We start from the raw sequence: 17204 nt of genomic DNA on the forward strand, positions 1-17204 counted from the left end.
TACTGAGTCTGCGCGGAGCAGAGCGGATTGCAGTGACCCCTGATGACCACTGGGTGGCGCACAACACAGCCAATGAAACTGGTAAAATGTACCTCACATACTAATGTCAAACTGTAATGAAAAGCCTTATTAAACACGGAGTGCAACAAAACTGGAGAACTATATCTCAGATAGTTTACAAGTGAGCGTTGGATGCTGATATTACATCTTAAATCTCAGTATAAATTCTTATTTAAAATGTAAAATTGCATGACACCGAGCAGAGTTGTAGGAGGGCCCTCGATCAAATAAAACTAATGCGGACATTAACCAGTTAAAATGCGCTAATAGTTTATTAATTTGACTAAACGCATGAAAATACAACAAAATCAAAAAACTAAATTGAGATAAATAAATTCAAAACGCGGACTATAGGCCTTAAGTCAGCACCAATTAAAGTCCTTTATCCTGTCATGAGCCCAAACATGTTTTCTGTTACATCGGCACATCCAGTTGAGCAGTGGAGCTCTTGTGGGGCCCCTGCAGTCCAGGGCCCCCAGTTTAATCCAGCCTTGAGGATGCACTGTCAGTCCGCATAACTAAGCCACTTTATTCAACTATATAAACCGTTCGGGATGAGGGATTTGGGATATTTGAGCGATTATGGAGGGATTTCACCAAGAGGCCCAGTTTCTTTTTTCTTCTTCTCTATTTTTAAGATTTTACTTGGGCCCAGAACAAATAGAGAACCAGCAATGATGCTTTTTGCCTTTTTACCCGAATCTCTCAGCACGTACATGCGCACAAACGGGCGCTCCACGGTGCCGTAGGTGTGCAAAGTGACAGCTGGAGGTGAGAGAAGAAGATCAGCGTAATCTCAGTGTCAATAAAAACTAAAACCTGAGGAATGAAGGGAGAAGAAAGAAATGCCGTGGTGCAGGCAAACACTTGTCTTCATCTTCTGCCTTTCTAAAGAAACAGAAAAACATTGGACAGAGTTCACAGGTAGAGTGTCGCAACTTTGGTCTCTAAGTTTGTACGGCTTTTCTTTAAGTCACCGAAATTCTACCTCGCTTTTTTGAATTAATTCTACTTCATGTGATGTATGCAATATTTTTTGTATTGATATTGATAGTTCTAAATTATATATTTATGTTTTTTTTAGATGAATTTGGCTCTTTTTGTGCGTAAAGAAAGCAACAGAGAACAGTTGCACATTAATTATTTTGTGCCGCCGTGTGTAATCATAAAATGGTGAGAAATTAAAACATCAGCGACAAAAAAAAATGAAGCGTTTTCGCAGGATACTGGTAGAGAAAATCAGGACAGAACATGTAATTCCTTGTTTCCTGGCTGATTTGAGGTTTGCCTTGCGGGTCCTCTTGGCCTGCAGTGAACCGATCCAGCCGGACTCGCACCTTATTAAAGGCAAGAAGATTAAAGATCAAACGGCCGCAGCCAGTTTGCGTTCATGAGGATGACGAGGGGAAGAGAGACGGAGATGAGTTGTGACAAGTCCCGTGGTTCATGAGTCTGTCAAGTCGAGCTGCGATGCGTCAAACCCGGTGAATCACCAGCACCGAGGAGGAGGATAACGAAAGAAGAAGAAGAGAAAGAGCCGGGGATGGGAAGGAAGGAAGGGAGGAAGGAGGAAAGGGGAGGAAAGGGAGAAAAGGGTAGAAAAAGAGGAGGAGGCGGAGGTACAAAAAGCCTCCGCCGTCATTCAGTCTGTCACACAGACCACCAAGTCAGCGGAGTGTCAATATTTCAGCTCCATCTTTCATTTATCAATGCGCGAGTGAAGCGACGTCACACGGGATTTTCTCCAGAACTGGGGCGAGCACATTTAATTAAGGATTTTTCCTTTTTTTTAAAAAACAAAAAACAGAAGAGCGACTTGATCTAAAAGACGCTCTTAAATTCGCCTGTGGATGAACTTCTGAGAGCGCACTGAACGGAATAAAAGGATTTGGAGAAAATGAGAAGATTTGGCGAAGGTAAGATCAAGAATCCAGAACTTTTTTATCAAAGTTTATAAAACAACTGTAGCCCGGGTTTTCTGTCGCCTCACGAGTTCATACACAATTATGTAGTTAGTATTTTCTCTCTTTTATGTTTTTATTTATTTATCTTGCAAATGCAGGCTGATGAATATTTAAAGTTGTGGGGAAAAGTCCAGAGAATGTGGAGGTGCTGCAGAATATTGCGGTGTGTGTTTCCTCATTTCCACAAGTAGAATCTGTATTATATGTGGTTTAATTGGGCGTATATTTTCATCTTAAAGAGGGTAATTAATTTGTTCTATCAAGTCTAGAAAGAAATCAAATCATTTCTTATGTTTTTTGTTTGTTTTTAAACATACAAAATGAAGTGAAATGTATCTTTTAATCACTCCTTCACTTTAGAAAATGAATGTTTTAACCTTGGTTGTTCATCATCAAACTTCACAAAGTATCATCAGAAAATAATGCAAAAAATATATTTAAATGAAAGAGTCAAACTGGGTCGCAGAGGGAAATTTGCAGTTTGAGGAATTCAATCTTTTCAAATGTTCATAGGCAAGTAACAAAGTGTAAAGAAAGAGTAAGAAAAAGACCTAAAAAATGTGTGTGACAGAGAGAGATGGTGGTTTGGGGTGTGTGGAGGGGTTTTACTCTCAGCAAGAAAAAAAATGACAGAGGTTGAAGGGGTCAGAGGCAGCTAAAGCCCCTGTCTAGTTAGCTGTCACCGATATGAGAAAGTACATGATTCACGTTAGTCAGGGTGTGAGAGGACACACACACACACACACACACACACAGAGTTTCCTCCTGGGACGACTGGTGCGGCTGCTGCTTCGTGTCTACGAAAGGAAGGAAAAGGAGGGGAAAGAAGGAGGGAAAGGCGGCATTGAAGGATGGCTGCTTGATGAAAAGATGCCCTGAGCTGCTTCTCTTTTCCTCCTTCTTCCTCCCCTGCTGCTGGCGCCCTTCTTCATCCTCATCCTCGTCCCATCTAGGTGCTCATGTCAGCAAAGTTGGTGTAGCTTCAATAAACAGAGAGCTGAGTGCTGAACAAACTGCTCTAATAAATACGCTCAGATGCTACCTTTGACACACAGCATTTATCTCCCCAGGTAGATGCACAGATATGTTTTTCTCCACAATAATTTGATTTGAACAAAAATAAAAGTCCACCTCTTTCTGTTGCTGCCCCACACAAACAATAAGACAAAGCCTGTTAATCTGCTGGGAGGCTTGAATTAGTGTCGGTGTGTTTCAGATAAAAGCCTTTGTGTGTGTTGGACCGCTGAGCTCCAACAGGAGGAAACAAAAGGAGAAAAGAAAAGAATAAGGGGAACGCAGGCGATGTGGAAAGGAGAGGATAACCTTTCCCTATCTTCTGATTCGCTCAGCGCCATCCTCGATTCTTCACGGTATATATATATAAATATATAGGGATGTCAAGAGGATGTGCGAAGGGAGGAGGGGGGAGGCTGGAGAGTAAAGGGAGGAAGAGCAGGATAAAAGTAAATACAGAAAGAGAGAGGGGGACGAGAGGAACTGGCGGTAGAGGGGTTAATGCAGTGCAGATTGACAGAAGTTAGCAGCACCCAGAGGGAAAGAGAGAGGAGAGCGAAGGGGGGACTGATATAAAATGAGTCGGTCACGCTTTGAACAGTTACACATGCTGTTTACATTTTTCCCAAATTAACATGGCCCCTCGCTTCAGAAAACTCTCCCTCACCGGCTCCCCTTTCTCTCTCTCTCTCTCCCCCCTCCAACAACTCCTTTTCCTCTTCCTCCTCCTCCTCCTCCTCCTCTCTCCCTCTGTCTCTATCCTTCAAGACTCCAAAATATCTTTCCTCACCCTCACATCAAGGTTTACATTTTTAAAAGAGAAGTCCTTCATTCAAAATTTCGCGAAACATTTTTGGTCGATTCATGCATAAAAAGCATAATCATGCATCATATGTGTTCCAAATACTAATTTACAATCATAAAAGCATCAGCTCGAGGAAATAGTGAAGCTATCAATTAAATACAGTGTAGTAAAAAGCACAATATTTGCCCCTGAATCCACTATGTAGCTGCGTATATTGGTGAAATCAATTTGACCACCTGTGTTACAGTGTCAAAAAACAAACATCAAACAGCTCACGTAGACACAATATGATAGATAAAACTGTACCGATAGCCCCTAAACCAGCAGACTGTATTACACAAGCACGAGTGAAGCTCTAGTCAATAAAAGATAATATAATGATGCAATCATTCAATTTACTGATTAAAAATTGCCCATAAGTGTTGCTAACTAAAAAGCAGAATGTGTAAAGCAGACAGTAAAAGTGAAAATCAATTAAAAAACAAACAATATTTGTAATTTTTTTCAGAATATGAACAGATAGATTGGAATAGGGCTGCAGCTACCAGATGCTTCCATTATTAATAAATTTACCTCCTACTATTCTGTCAGTAGGTTTTCTGAAGCCCGAAAATGTCTTTAAATCCCCCTTTTTGTCAATCAGAAATCCCAGACTCACGTATATTCTGTTTATTTTCTCAAAGAAAAGCACTAAATTTGAAGAAACTGAGAGGCTGGAGCAGAAACTGTTCTGCACTTCTGCTGCAGATTAGTTTTCAGTTGGTAAATTCTTAATTGATGAATCCTTGTTACTGATGAAGTTGTCTGCACTGTACTTTAGTAAACTACTCAGTTTCTCTCCACCGCTGCCTTCCTGTTTGCTCCTAATGCAGTGCCACAGCAGGGAATTTGAAATTCAGCAGCAGATTCTTGTCTGATTCTCTTTTTTGGGTTGTTTTTTTAAGCAAAAACCACGAGGTCGGGATGCAGAGTAGCTGGGGCTGGTGGTGGAGGCTTAGAGGTAAATTAAAAACTGAAGGTCTGAAAGATGTCGATGGAGGGAACGAGTGGAGCCAATTAACGAAAGGAAGAGAAGGGAAAGGTAATTAGGGATAGAGAGGAAGGAGACTTTAAAATGGAAGTTTGATGTTTCAGGGAGATTTAGGGAGAGACTGGGACAGATGAAGCGACAAAGACATTGAAACCAAACATGGTGATAAAGCATAGAGAGACTGGAATCCACAGATTCAAAAAAGAGAGAGAGAGAGAGGCAAAGATAGATTGGCTTATAAGGTGAAAAGGGAGACAGACAAGAAGGAGAGAACGGGAACCGAGCGGCGGATGTTGAGTTTACGACTAGCGAGAAATGGTCGCACAGAGAGTTTCTGGGCATAAACATAATTTTTATTGGACTTTTTTAATGTGTGTTTTCTTTTGCCTTTGTTTTTGGGTCATTGATGTTGTTTGGCAACCCCAGAGTGTGTCCAGGGCCAAGAGGATCAATGTGAAATTCAGTATGAACAAACTCCAGAGGACGGAAGCTCATGGGAGACGAGATGGGAAAAGTGTGTGTTGGTGCACGTACGTGTGTGCGCTTGAACACGCAATAGTTTGTTTATATGTATTTGCTCAGTGTAACGCCTGTGTGCGCATGGGTCTGCAATCGCAGCACACACTGTGGATGCATATGTGTGTTGAGTTAGTGTAGGAATGCACACTTGATTGAGTGCAGACTGCACATAAATCTGGCCTTTAACTGTACACAGACACACAACACTGACCCCGACCCCAGATATTGTCGGTGCCCCTCATATGTGTCTCCGTCCACTTCATGTTTGCCTCTGAACGTCTCATCAGTCTGCTGATGCATGTCTTTGCCGCCGGCATCGAGCCGTGTGTTTATGTGTGAGGTAAGAGTTATGACAGAAGGCAAAATTGCCACCAGGTACAGTGCAGCTGAGTAATTACAAAAAACTATGCAGGAAACAAACAGCTCCTTTGAGTTTGGCTCTGATGGGACTTTTTCTGTCAACAGAGCCACAGTGAGCCTCCAGCTCTGTCTCTGGATGACAACAAATATGTAAGACGAGGCAGAAGACGGGTACTGAGCAAAGCGTATAAAGCTTTTTCATGCAGCGACTGCGGCATGTAGAGTTTAATGAACACAAACAGTATCTGTGATAAAATGCTAGTACAGAATATCTGTTGGTTACAAAACCTAGGATCAGTTGAGGAAGATGAAGAGTTGCAAGTTAAAACACTGGGATTGGACAAGTTATTATTCTGGCTTTTGAGAGATTTTTGCTCATTTTACTTCCTATAATTAACATAATTTGCTACTTTTGGGGTGTTGCGTGTTTGTAGTGGTGTGTTAACAAATTAAACTAAATAAAAAATATTTTCAAAAAATCATTCTGAATTAGTGTTTAATATCTGAATTTATTTAGATGTAGCCACCAGTGATAGAGTTATATCTAAATAATTCCTCCCAAATGTTCTGTTGACACTTCTGCAGTTCATTTTAGCTGTTCAAAAAATTCAGATATCTCTGACTTAGAGTTACAACTTGGAGACTGATGTTAATAGTTCTGCCAACTCTGCTGCTCATTCTGTATAATAAGATGCAGGCCTGGCATTTTAGCATTTTATCAAAATATCAGATTTCTTTCATTAGGTTTGAGTAGACAAAAACACATTAAAAACATTTCACAGACTTCAGATTAAATTAGAATCAAACTCAACTTCTGAGGATGGATTTCCGTCATCGGCAACATGACATATCAAATTGAGGACTGTGCATCAGTTATTTCTGTCAAATGCCGCCTAATGCTGTCAGCAGAGTAATTCTGTGTTGTGAATAGATGCAAATGAAGTGTGAAGAGGGTGTAACATGCAGAACAGTGTTTCGGTTCTGGAAAACACGGCTCGGGCTCATTTGAGGTTAAATCTTGTCAAAGTCTCACAATGCATGCTCAATAAAAGTCTGAGCTAAGTCTAAAAGTCCTAATCAATGTCACACAGGGAATGATAAACATCATCAATTTAGACCTGATTTACAACATCTTCTGTGTACTTATGTTTCCTCTCTGTTTAAGACCGCTTTCAAGTGGTTAGAGCGATGGAGGGCAACCTTTTTTGGCACCAGAACGAGTTTTTCCTGGACCAGACTGGGGAGATTTACTTGCACATGGTTTTCCCACAATACCAAATTCTGCTTAAGTGCTTGTTTAAAACCTCAAATGTTGGTGCATGTTGGGAAAGATGAAATACTAGTCGTCTTGGATAGGAGCAGTACAACACCCACAAACACTGGGTCACTGGTTTACCAAAACACTGTCTGGAGTGTAAAATGTCAAGCGCGTTACAAGGAACTCTTTTGCCCCGGAACACAACCTTGTGCCCCAAAATTCAACTCTGAACCGTGACCCTGCAGCGGTGTTTAATTCTGACCTATTTGGAGCGCAGGAGCTCTGAACCTCATTGCTCGGCTCTGTTTTGCAGATGGCAGCCAGACTCGGCTCCAGAGTGCCACATCTGACTTTACGCCAGCGAACAAACCGAAGAAGATAAAAAAAATACGATCTGTTGTGAATAAATCTGCTCTCCTGCGTGTGCATACGTGTAGCTCTAACAGGTACATGTGTGTAGAGTCACACACACAGAGTGCACAGAGGCAGGTCATGGTCGGCCGTTGCAGGGAACCCCTGTGTTGCTGTAATGCAATCCTCCCATGGAGAATGTTCTGGTTTCAACCCTGCCCTGCGGAGTGTGCTTCCACTGCCAGGTACACAGACGCAGCCCCAAGCCTCCGGGGCTCGCCTTGAAGTCAGGCTATATGCCGACTGTAGTGTACTTACTCAACCTAATATTATATAACAACAACATGCCTCTCGGTTTGAGTTATCTCAGTTTACTCGTACAAAAGAGCGGTTGTTTTTAGACACAGCAGAGGCTGCTTTTAGACATGTCAGTTCTCAATCAAAACAACAAGGGCCTTTCACGTCTGGCAGTCATCTCTAAGCATGTGGCTGCAGACAAAAGGAAACAGTTTGGAGCAGTTTGGGTTGATTTTTGCCAGGAAGATTTTTCTCTTTTTCATCACAGGCTGTTTTCTTTCTCTTTTTTTTTGGTACCTGTTTATTCCTTCTGAATTCGACCCTTTCTGCTCACTGTGTGTCCTTTCCCTTCAGGGCTGTTTACTCCGAGAGTCAACGATGTCGTGTTGATTTCAGGGTGTTTTGATGCTAATGGAGGATGTTCAGTGGGAGGAGCCAGTGGCTTGATGAGCCCCAAATGTTCCTGAGAGATGCATATTGCCTCTGACAGGTGATGAGGCTTTTGAGGTTGAGGAGAACGGAGGAGACCTGGCTGACGAGGGCTGTCATGGTTGAATGATTTTGGGGGGGGGGGGGTCCCTGACAGTGATGTAGCAAATAGTCACGACGGATGCTTTGATGTAGCCGACAATTTAGGATCAACAGGTTGTGGAAGTTATTTTATTCTCTTTAATCAGGCAGTCAGGGAGTTGTTTGCTCAGGTTATGACCGTGTCACTTTGATGACAAGTACTTCTAATCCTGTTTTAATTAGAAACTGCCAGCTTTCCAAGCTGTCATTCAATCTGTCACATAAAACAGTCATTGGTTGAATTTAATGTTTTTACATGTGGCTAAGCTTGTGAGGTGAGGTTAGGTATCATCATCAACATTGCAATTTGTAACATAATAAACTGATTATTGACAAAAATGCTTTGCTGACCGGTTGATTTGTTCAAAATGAGATATTTCTTAATTTGTCATCCCATATTTCCTTCTGACATACTGATAAACTGCACATTTTTGCATACTGACTAGTATAGAGTAACACTGGTGAGTTTCTACCCAACTCCATTTGGTAACACATTCCAACAAGACAAACGTAAAAGGTTGAGTCAGAGGAAAATGCTTCGACAAAGTGTTGAGGTGATTCACTGAAAGTCTCTTTATTCGTCCTGTGGGGAAGGACTTAAAAGATGAAAGAGAGACCGAAAGGAAAGACGGAGAGCTAATCAGGGTTAATCGGCTGCTGTTATTTTGACCTGAGGCAGACAAGAGATAAGGCAATGTGGAACAGTGCGTAGGTGAAAGATATGATGAGCGAGAATGGAACGCAAAGCATGAGGGGAAAGGGACTGAAGCAACCGGGCGGCCGAGGTGTGTCTGAGTCGAGAGAAAGACCGCCATGGTCATACGCATTGTGCAACGAGTATTTCACACCTGTTCAACAGCAGCATGTTTCGCCCGTAATTACGAGCATGAATCAAAGCCAACCGCCCGGATGTCAGGAGGATGAGAGATTGGATAGAAAAGGATGACGGAAAGCAGAGGCGACAAAAGAAATGTGAGGGTCTAAGGACGTGCTGAGAGAGAGTGTGGAAATGAAAGCGTCCACAGAGAACAAGCACAGGACAAAGAGACGTGGACGTACATGCAGTCCCTTAATGTTGAAAACCACCTTTCAGCTCCAATTTTCTCTGTTTGAAACCAGAGACAGGGGTACTAAAAGGTTTTCAGTGTTACAGCCCCCATTCTCTGTCTTTTACACACACACACACACACACACACACACACACACGCACACACACACACACACACACACACTCAAAAGCACTGTATACACTCACAGCAATGTGAATTTCATCCACATATATAATTACGGCTACAGACATTCTCACAAACACTCACACAGTAACGTGAAACACCTACACAAACACTCCGAAACCTAAACAAGAAGTCCACAGCAAACATACAGCTGATACAAACACATTAATGTTTGTGATTGTAAAGAAAGCCACATGTCTTTGTTTTTTGGGTTAGTCCGGAATGACTAGTGTGTGTGTGTGTGTGTGTGTGTGTGTGTGTGTGTGTGTGTGTGTGTGTGTGTTTGCCTGATGGACCGGTGCATTGAACATAGGATCCATTTGTCTGACTGTCTGAAGCTATTAAGCGAGGTTTTATTTGAAGCCAGAGTAAACCTCCGACAGCCAGAAACCTCTAAAATTAGATTGGAAACGGAAAAAGCTTTATTGGCAGTGTCAGATGACTCTGACCTGGCAATATGTAAACAGCCGAGGCCATCGCCATAGAGACAAAGAAATAAACCAGAATATTGTAAAAAAAAATCCTATAAACAGTGTGATGGTGCAGCGACTGGACCAAAGCTCGGAAACTGTTGCTGGAGGTGATTTTTGTCTGTTGAGCTCTCAATCATCAAATTCATTAAAAAACTCAACATCCAAGTCAAATAATCACAAAACGTCAGAGACAGTAATGAGGCTGAGATAAATGTCTCCTCGTTGTTATGACTACAAATACCTCTGCAGTGTGTGTTAATTAGCTCTTGGACACCCAAGATGTGAATGCCATTAAAAAAACATCTCAGTGTCTGTCTGGGGTTTAATCAGAGTTTTGTCTTATTAATTTCTCCACAGTTCATCAACACCAGCTCGTCATGCTATTGGCCGTTGCCATGGCGATGGCTGCGGATCCTTCCCACAACTTGGCCAGCGAGAGGAGCTCAATAGAAAGTACATATGAGCTGACCAAATACCTGGAGTATCAGCTCAAGGAAATCAAAGACGTATACGTGAGTAGATTTTATTATTCGGTTTCAACATAATCTCTTATTGATTTTATCAAAACCACCAGGGAAGAGTATACATTCCTGATGCAAATATTTATTATTGCAGCAGTTTTGCACAAATCTGAATGTCTTTATTGATCATACACAAAAAAACTTGAGCACTTGGCGGATGATGGTTCACTTCTGAAGGAACTTGAACAATTAACCCTCGTGTCATCCTGCAGGTCAAAACTGACCCGTTTTAAAGTTTGAAAATGTGAAGAAAAAAATATTTTCACAGTGAAACTTCTGATGTCCACATTTTCAACATTTTTGGGAGATCTTTGAACATGTTTTGGTGGAAAAAAAGAAATTCGCTGGATTTTGGTTGATTTTTTGTGAATGTTCTTAAAGAAAACATTAGAAGTTTTACTGATATATATGTAACCACTTTAGATATTTTTAGGATTTTTTGGAAGATTTTTAATAATTTTTTGAAAATATTTACAAAAATTTTCTTGCCAAATTTGGAGGATTTTTTATTTAAATAAAACTTTTAAGAGAAACTTTTAAGGAATTATTTGAATTTTCTTCCTTAAGGTTTAGCACATTTTCAGAAATTTTACGGTTTTTTTTGCAGAATTTTTTTCAAACAAGGAAACAATATTGGTGACATGAATGAGGACAACAGGAGGATTATTACACAAAAACAAGCATACCAATTTAAAGTGGCTATAATCATTAGTTTTCATCATTTAGCACTGTTGCCCTCAGGAATTGCTATAGACCAAAACTGCAGTAACAGGAATTTGAATGTTGCATTGCAAAATAAAATGTGAATTTTTAACTGTTTATGTATTAAAAAGTGGTGACTGGTTGCCAAAACGTACAACATATCATGCAGCTCTCAACCTTTTTGCACCCAAGGGCTCCCAAAAAATCAGTTTCTGCAGGTTTAAAAATTTTCTTAAACTTTTTGAGAAATCCTCTCACTCCATGTCTCGCAGAGAGTGAGATGAGAAACTCATTCCACAGCTTTACTGCAGTATCTCAGCCACTTGACTATCAAGCTTACAGTTTTGTTAATGTTCCATCAGGAATTTTGTTGCTGTAATTAATTTTTAAGGGGCAGCCCCGTTTTTATTGCGCTTGACTAATTTAAGCTTCATTTTTATAGTTTTGGCCCTGTCTCATATGTGTTCTCATGCTCACCGTGTTACTTGCTGAGATCTGGGAATGTGAATCTGTCAAGACAAGAAACAGGAGCGGTTAATTCAGATCAGACAGGTTTTATTCAAACCCTCCGGTTAGTCAAACTATTTGGAAGCTAATTTTAAAGGGAATACAAGCCAAACTGCAGAGTCATTGTCACTCAACACAGTTTAGAGGTTGGTTCCCTGTTCAGCCTCAGTCTAGTGTATTTGTATTAGCTGTGCACGGTTTTCCTGTGTCTTTAGGGCTTTTTAGAGATATGACAGAAGCTCTCACTTTTAGTTTCAAATAAAGTGGTTCAGATAGTCTAAATAAACTGTCCACATATTTACAACCTGTCTGATCACAGATTTGCGCATGTTTTGTCTTAATGTCAGAATGAATGATGATCCCAAAAAAAAGACCCAAGTTGTAACACTCTAAAACCCTCTTTTGTTTTCTTTCAGCTGACCTATCTCGGCCCTCCATTCAATGAGAAAGACTTCTCCCCTCCACGACCCAACAGCACTGCTCTGACTTTGCCGAGTGCCGCCACCCGACTGGAGCTGTGGCACGGCCTGGAGAACCAGGCCCGGCTCGCCCAGAACCAGAAAGCCTACTCTGTCCTGCTGGCGGCTGTCAGGGAGTTGGCCAGCTCCACCCTCTGCCCCTCCCTCAAAACCTCCTTGCTGCACTTCTGCACAGGTCTGGATGGACTTCTTGGCTCCATATCTGCACTGATGACCACACTCGGTTACGCACTTCCTCCTCAGTCTGCAAGCATGCGAATTAACGCTGGGGAGCTGCAGAGGGGGACCGGAGGCAACCGACCGGCTCCGCTCATGAGCCAGAGTCTGTACAGATCCAGAGCTGGAACCAGGACGGAGTCTGGTCAGCGTAACGGTCAAAGAAGAAGTGGCACGAAGGTGGTGAGAGGAGAGAGGGAAGATGGTGTCAATGTGGATATAATGGAAAAAAGGAGAGGGAAAGAGGGGAGGCGAACGGAGATGACTGGAGCTGGAGGAAGGAATGGTGGATTGAGGGAGAAGGGGAAGGGAGAAAGAGGTAGAAGAGAGAGGAGGGAAGAGCCAGAGAGGAGGAAATGGGCTGCCGGGATGGAGGAAGAGGGATTGGTCGAGACTTGGAGTAGCAGAAGAAGGTTGTTGAGCATCAGTGAAAGTGGAGAAGAGAAGGAGGAGGAACCGAAGTTTGAGGTGTCGTACCTGGACACAGACGTCTCCAGCCTCCACCCACAACAAACCAACAATCAGTACAGCTACAACCTGAACTCTCATCACGCAGACTCACTCAGAGAGGAAGATGGATACATTGCAGAGCAGCACCGGGGGTTCATGGTGGTGGAGGGGAAGCAGATGGACGCCACCTCCTCTTCCTCCACTGTCCATCAGCAGCATCGCCGGGATCCTCGCTCCCTCCTCTCCCCCACCCTCCCACCTCCTCTGTCCACACTCTCCCTCCTGTACCAGTTTGGAGGAGGCGAGGAACACACCCTCCTCCCCCAGCCCGTCCCTCTGTCTTTACGAAGGGGCACCTCCCTCCTCTCACCTCCTTTGAGTCCCCTCTTCTCCTCCTCCTCCTCCTCCTCCTCCACTTCCTCGTCTTCCCTGCTGTCCGTGCGGCCGACAATGAACGACTTTGCCAGGAAGGTGGAGGGTTTCTGGATACTGCGAGAGCTGCAGAGCTGGCTGTGGCGGTCGGCGAAGGACTTTAACCGTCTCAAGAAGAGACTCCGAGGCTGAGACGTTTGGACACTGAGACACACAGAAGTGCAGTATATCGGAAATCTATTGTTTGCACAGAATCTGGGTGGAAATCGAACAGACAAAAACACATAAACACACTCATGCTTAACTCATTCATTCATACCGTACTGGAATAAGTGAATGAAGGACAATTTGGGGAGGTCACCAGAAGTGCTAATGGAACATAAGACACACAAAGCCAACACATTACCAGCACTGTCACCCTCCTGATGCACATAGCAGCTCATTGAACGAGACTCACTGAGACTGGCCTGAGTTACCGGACTTCACGGCTCATAGATCAACAGAAATACCACTGTAGGTGGTTAGACTCACACATCCAGGCGGGGGCAGACTGAGTGACAGGCAGCGACACAGACAGTGCAGCCATTGAGGGAAAGCTGATTCAGTGACCCCCAGATGCGTGAATCAGCAAACATTCATTTTCTCTAAAGGAAGAAGGGAAACTTTATGAATGGGCAAAAGACAAAAGGGTGAGGAAAAATGGCTGGAGGGAGGATGAGGGCACAGAGGAGGAGGGACAGACGCAGAAAAAGGAGAGGAAGCTGAGAGAGGGCATGAGTCAGGGGATGAGCACTGGAAATAACCAGCAGAGGGGTACTGCTGAGTAATCACAAGTCGACCGGTCAGTTACAGTAACCCTACAACAGCGCTACACACTGTCCAGACACAGTGGTCACACTTACTGTGGCATCGTGTGGCTTAACATACCCTTCACTTCCAAAAAAAGCACAGTCATGTACAAAGAAATAATTTATCATTTTGGGGAAATGCGCTGACCGTTACATCACTCTCAAATTTGTACAATAAATGTGAGGATAGAGCCAGCAGTCGTTTAGCTTAGCTTAGCATAAAGAGTGGATACAGGGTAAAAATCAAAGTGAAATTCTGTTAAAAAGCACATTTAAAGAGATTTTTAAAATGGTAGAATCAAATAGCTGTAGAGTTAAAATAGCAAGCAATAAAACATTAAAACTCAATGGCTACAAGTCAGATAATAATAACTGAAGGTCACAACACAGAATGAGATGGAGGACAGACGAAATAGTTTGACTCTGCTGGAGATAAATAAAAATCAGAAGAGGTGGATCACTGTGACCTAGTGTCAACTTCATCTAGCAAAATAAAAGGAAATTCTATTTTTAAAAAAACTTCTTTCGATATAAGAAACTGACATACTCTTCGACTTGGTCAGTGTCACAAGTCAAAGAGTGTGTCAGTTCCCTCATTTTGATGCAGGAAGTGGTATCTTAAACACTTTTTTATCGAATATTCTTTTCTTTTGCTAGATGAAGTTGCCGCTAGGTCGCACTGACAGAAACTTTAAAATTTTTAAAAGTCAGAACAGGCCTTACACCAAAAGGCAAATTCAGAAATGTGGGACAGTCATCAAAGTCTCTTATTTTGTGCCAAGAGCATCTGGTTGGTTCGCCTCAGTCCAGTAATACAAGAGTTGTGCTAAGGAAGGTGGTGGCAACCCATTTAAACCCTCAAAGCAAACTATAAAATCTGAAAATCATTCCTGAAACAGACAGGTATCCAGTGAAGGGAGGTCAGTACTGGTGATGTGTGATCACACGCTTTCTTTTTTCCTATCAAAAGATGATCGTACACATTTTGTACCAGCAGCAGATGCTCAAGAGATAATTGCTCTACACCCACAGACAAAGAATTAGTGGTCTAACCTAAAGGTAATACAGACCTGCAGAACTGTTTCATTAGCTTTAGGACAGAGATATGCCTTTACCTTTTTTGAGCATTGCACTGATACATTTGTGAAATTTGAAGGATCATTCCAAGGTTTTACACAAAGATCGATTGTATGAAGCCAAAGAGCCCGGAGTGCCTTCAGGTCATCCATAAAGTCTTTAATCCTGTTTTCATTCAGACTGTAAAATTTTATATCCCTCCAGGTTTTAAAGTCTTTGAAACAATCCAGCAAGTGCTACATAGAGACTTGTTAGTTTTAAGGGCAGATATATTTGTATATAGTTAAAGTGGACCCCAAGGGTGGCAAATTCCACCCGGCAGCACCTGTAGATTTGATTTGAAATAAATAATATCTAATTTATTTAATCCAGAAGAAACCTAAAGTGTAAAAGACCTGTGGGTCAACAGGTCACTGTTGCTTGTTCAAAACCTCTCCATAAAATGTTGAAATGCTGCTTTTAACTTATGAATTATCAACTGTTCTTTGTTAGGACGTCGTGCCAGCATTCCTCCGAAAACGCAAATTGTCATTTTTAGATTTAACAAGATACAATATGTGAGCTGTGAGCAGATGTTTTTAAACCCATGGACAGTGCCATTTAGCAGTTTCTCTCTGCTTCCATGCTTAATTCATACTTCTGTGTTAAGGCTGTGTATCAGAGCTGCAGCAGCTATGAGCACAGACTCTGCTGATATGTGCCTCCTCAGAAAAGTTTCGGGCTGTGTGAACTAAAATTGGTCGACATGAGCCGCTTGTGTTTTCTGCTGCAAAATTCTGATGAAGAACAGTGACAACGACTTAAAGCAAGTTGGAGAAATGCTCAGTTTTATCAACATCAGTGCCTAAATGTTGAACTGGTCCTTTAATTAACTTCACGTTCCTGAACACGGAGATTAAACATACTGAGATTTCATCCCTGGCAAGTAAACAGATTTCTTTTTCAGAATAAATCTTGTTATGTGTTTGCAATGTGCCTTAGATGATATGGCTAAAGGTTCATATCTATACTATTTATTGAACAAGATGTTTATTTATTTTTTTCTCCAGTGTGAAAATACTGTACTGTAACTCAAGAGAGAATAAATACTAGCTTTTGTACAGAGCGTGGTGTTATTGGTCATTTGGGAGTTCAGTGGGAGGGGAGAATAAAGAAATGCTTATGGGATTGTTGTTTGCAATGGTTTCAGTTTTATAGGGATGGTTTCGGGTGATTGGCATGAGGGGAGAGGAGTTTGGGGTTGGGGCGTTTCCTGAAAAACAAAGGCCAGCTCACATTCATGGCAAAAAAAAAAATGGAGAGAGAGAGGCGGGGTATGAGAGGAGTTTTTATTTGTCTGTCCTGGCGAAAATTTACGATCTTTTTCCTTTTATCTTCCCACCTCCCGCTTTGCTTTTCTTTCTCATCACACTATCTCACGAAGCTCCTCTTCCGCCCAAAAACACCCCTCTGACCTGTGGCAGTGAGGGATTTACATGAGCAGGTACAAACACACCCCTCGTAATCCCACCAACGGGCCCGCTCTCTTGTTGTGTCTGCGTTTCAATGCCGCCTCTTATCGTTTTTGCGCGTCCCTTGTGTTCTTTTTTATCGCTTCCTCACCTGTTATCTTCTCTCTTCCTACCTTGTTTGGCTTTATTGCTCTCGACCACGGTTTTTTCCCACGTGCTCTGCAGCTCTCTGGCTCCCCCTCCTCCCCCCAGGCCAGATATTAAAGGATCAATGAGAATCTCCCCAGCATCACCTCCGAGCTACACACCTGCACACAACCGCACACTCCCACCCTGACAGTGGCAAACACACAAATGAGGACAAGTTTCCTGTCAAACAGGCACACATGCACCTCAAAAGCAGAATAAGTGGAGCAGCACACCCGTGACTCTCACTAAGTGCTGGAAAGGGTTAACAGTGACACAAACATGGCACATATCTATATGCATACACAGGAGGTGTTGTGTGTTTTTTTTTTACGTTCAGTAAGAAGTCACTGAGGGGCTGCCAGTGCTCAACAAAGGCAGCTTTGTCGGGCCGATATGTGTGTGCGTTTATCAGTGTGTGTGCGTATTGTTTGCCCCTGTGTGGGCTTGCGAACGCAGCAC

At 42.4% G+C, this 17204-nt stretch overlaps 1 protein-coding gene across 1 annotated transcript; it reads left to right on the plus strand.

The window, feature by feature from the left end:
- The first annotated feature begins 1245 nt into the window (after nucleotides 1-1245).
- clcf1 (cardiotrophin-like cytokine factor 1) lies at nucleotides 1246-16209 on the plus strand. The gene is made up of 3 exons (XM_022189580.2): nucleotides 1246-1976; nucleotides 10291-10445; nucleotides 12080-16209. Exons 1-3 carry the CDS (start codon nucleotides 1958-1960, stop codon nucleotides 13370-13372), a joined length of 1467 nt encoding a protein of 488 aa, XP_022045272.1. The 5' UTR covers nucleotides 1246-1957; the 3' UTR covers nucleotides 13373-16209.
- Nucleotides 16210-17204: the final 995 nt, after the last annotated feature.

The sequence above is a fragment of the Acanthochromis polyacanthus genome, chromosome 10 (assembly GCF_021347895.1).
Source record: "Acanthochromis polyacanthus isolate Apoly-LR-REF ecotype Palm Island chromosome 10, KAUST_Apoly_ChrSc, whole genome shotgun sequence".
Lineage (NCBI taxonomy): Eukaryota > Metazoa > Chordata > Actinopteri > Pomacentridae > Acanthochromis > Acanthochromis polyacanthus.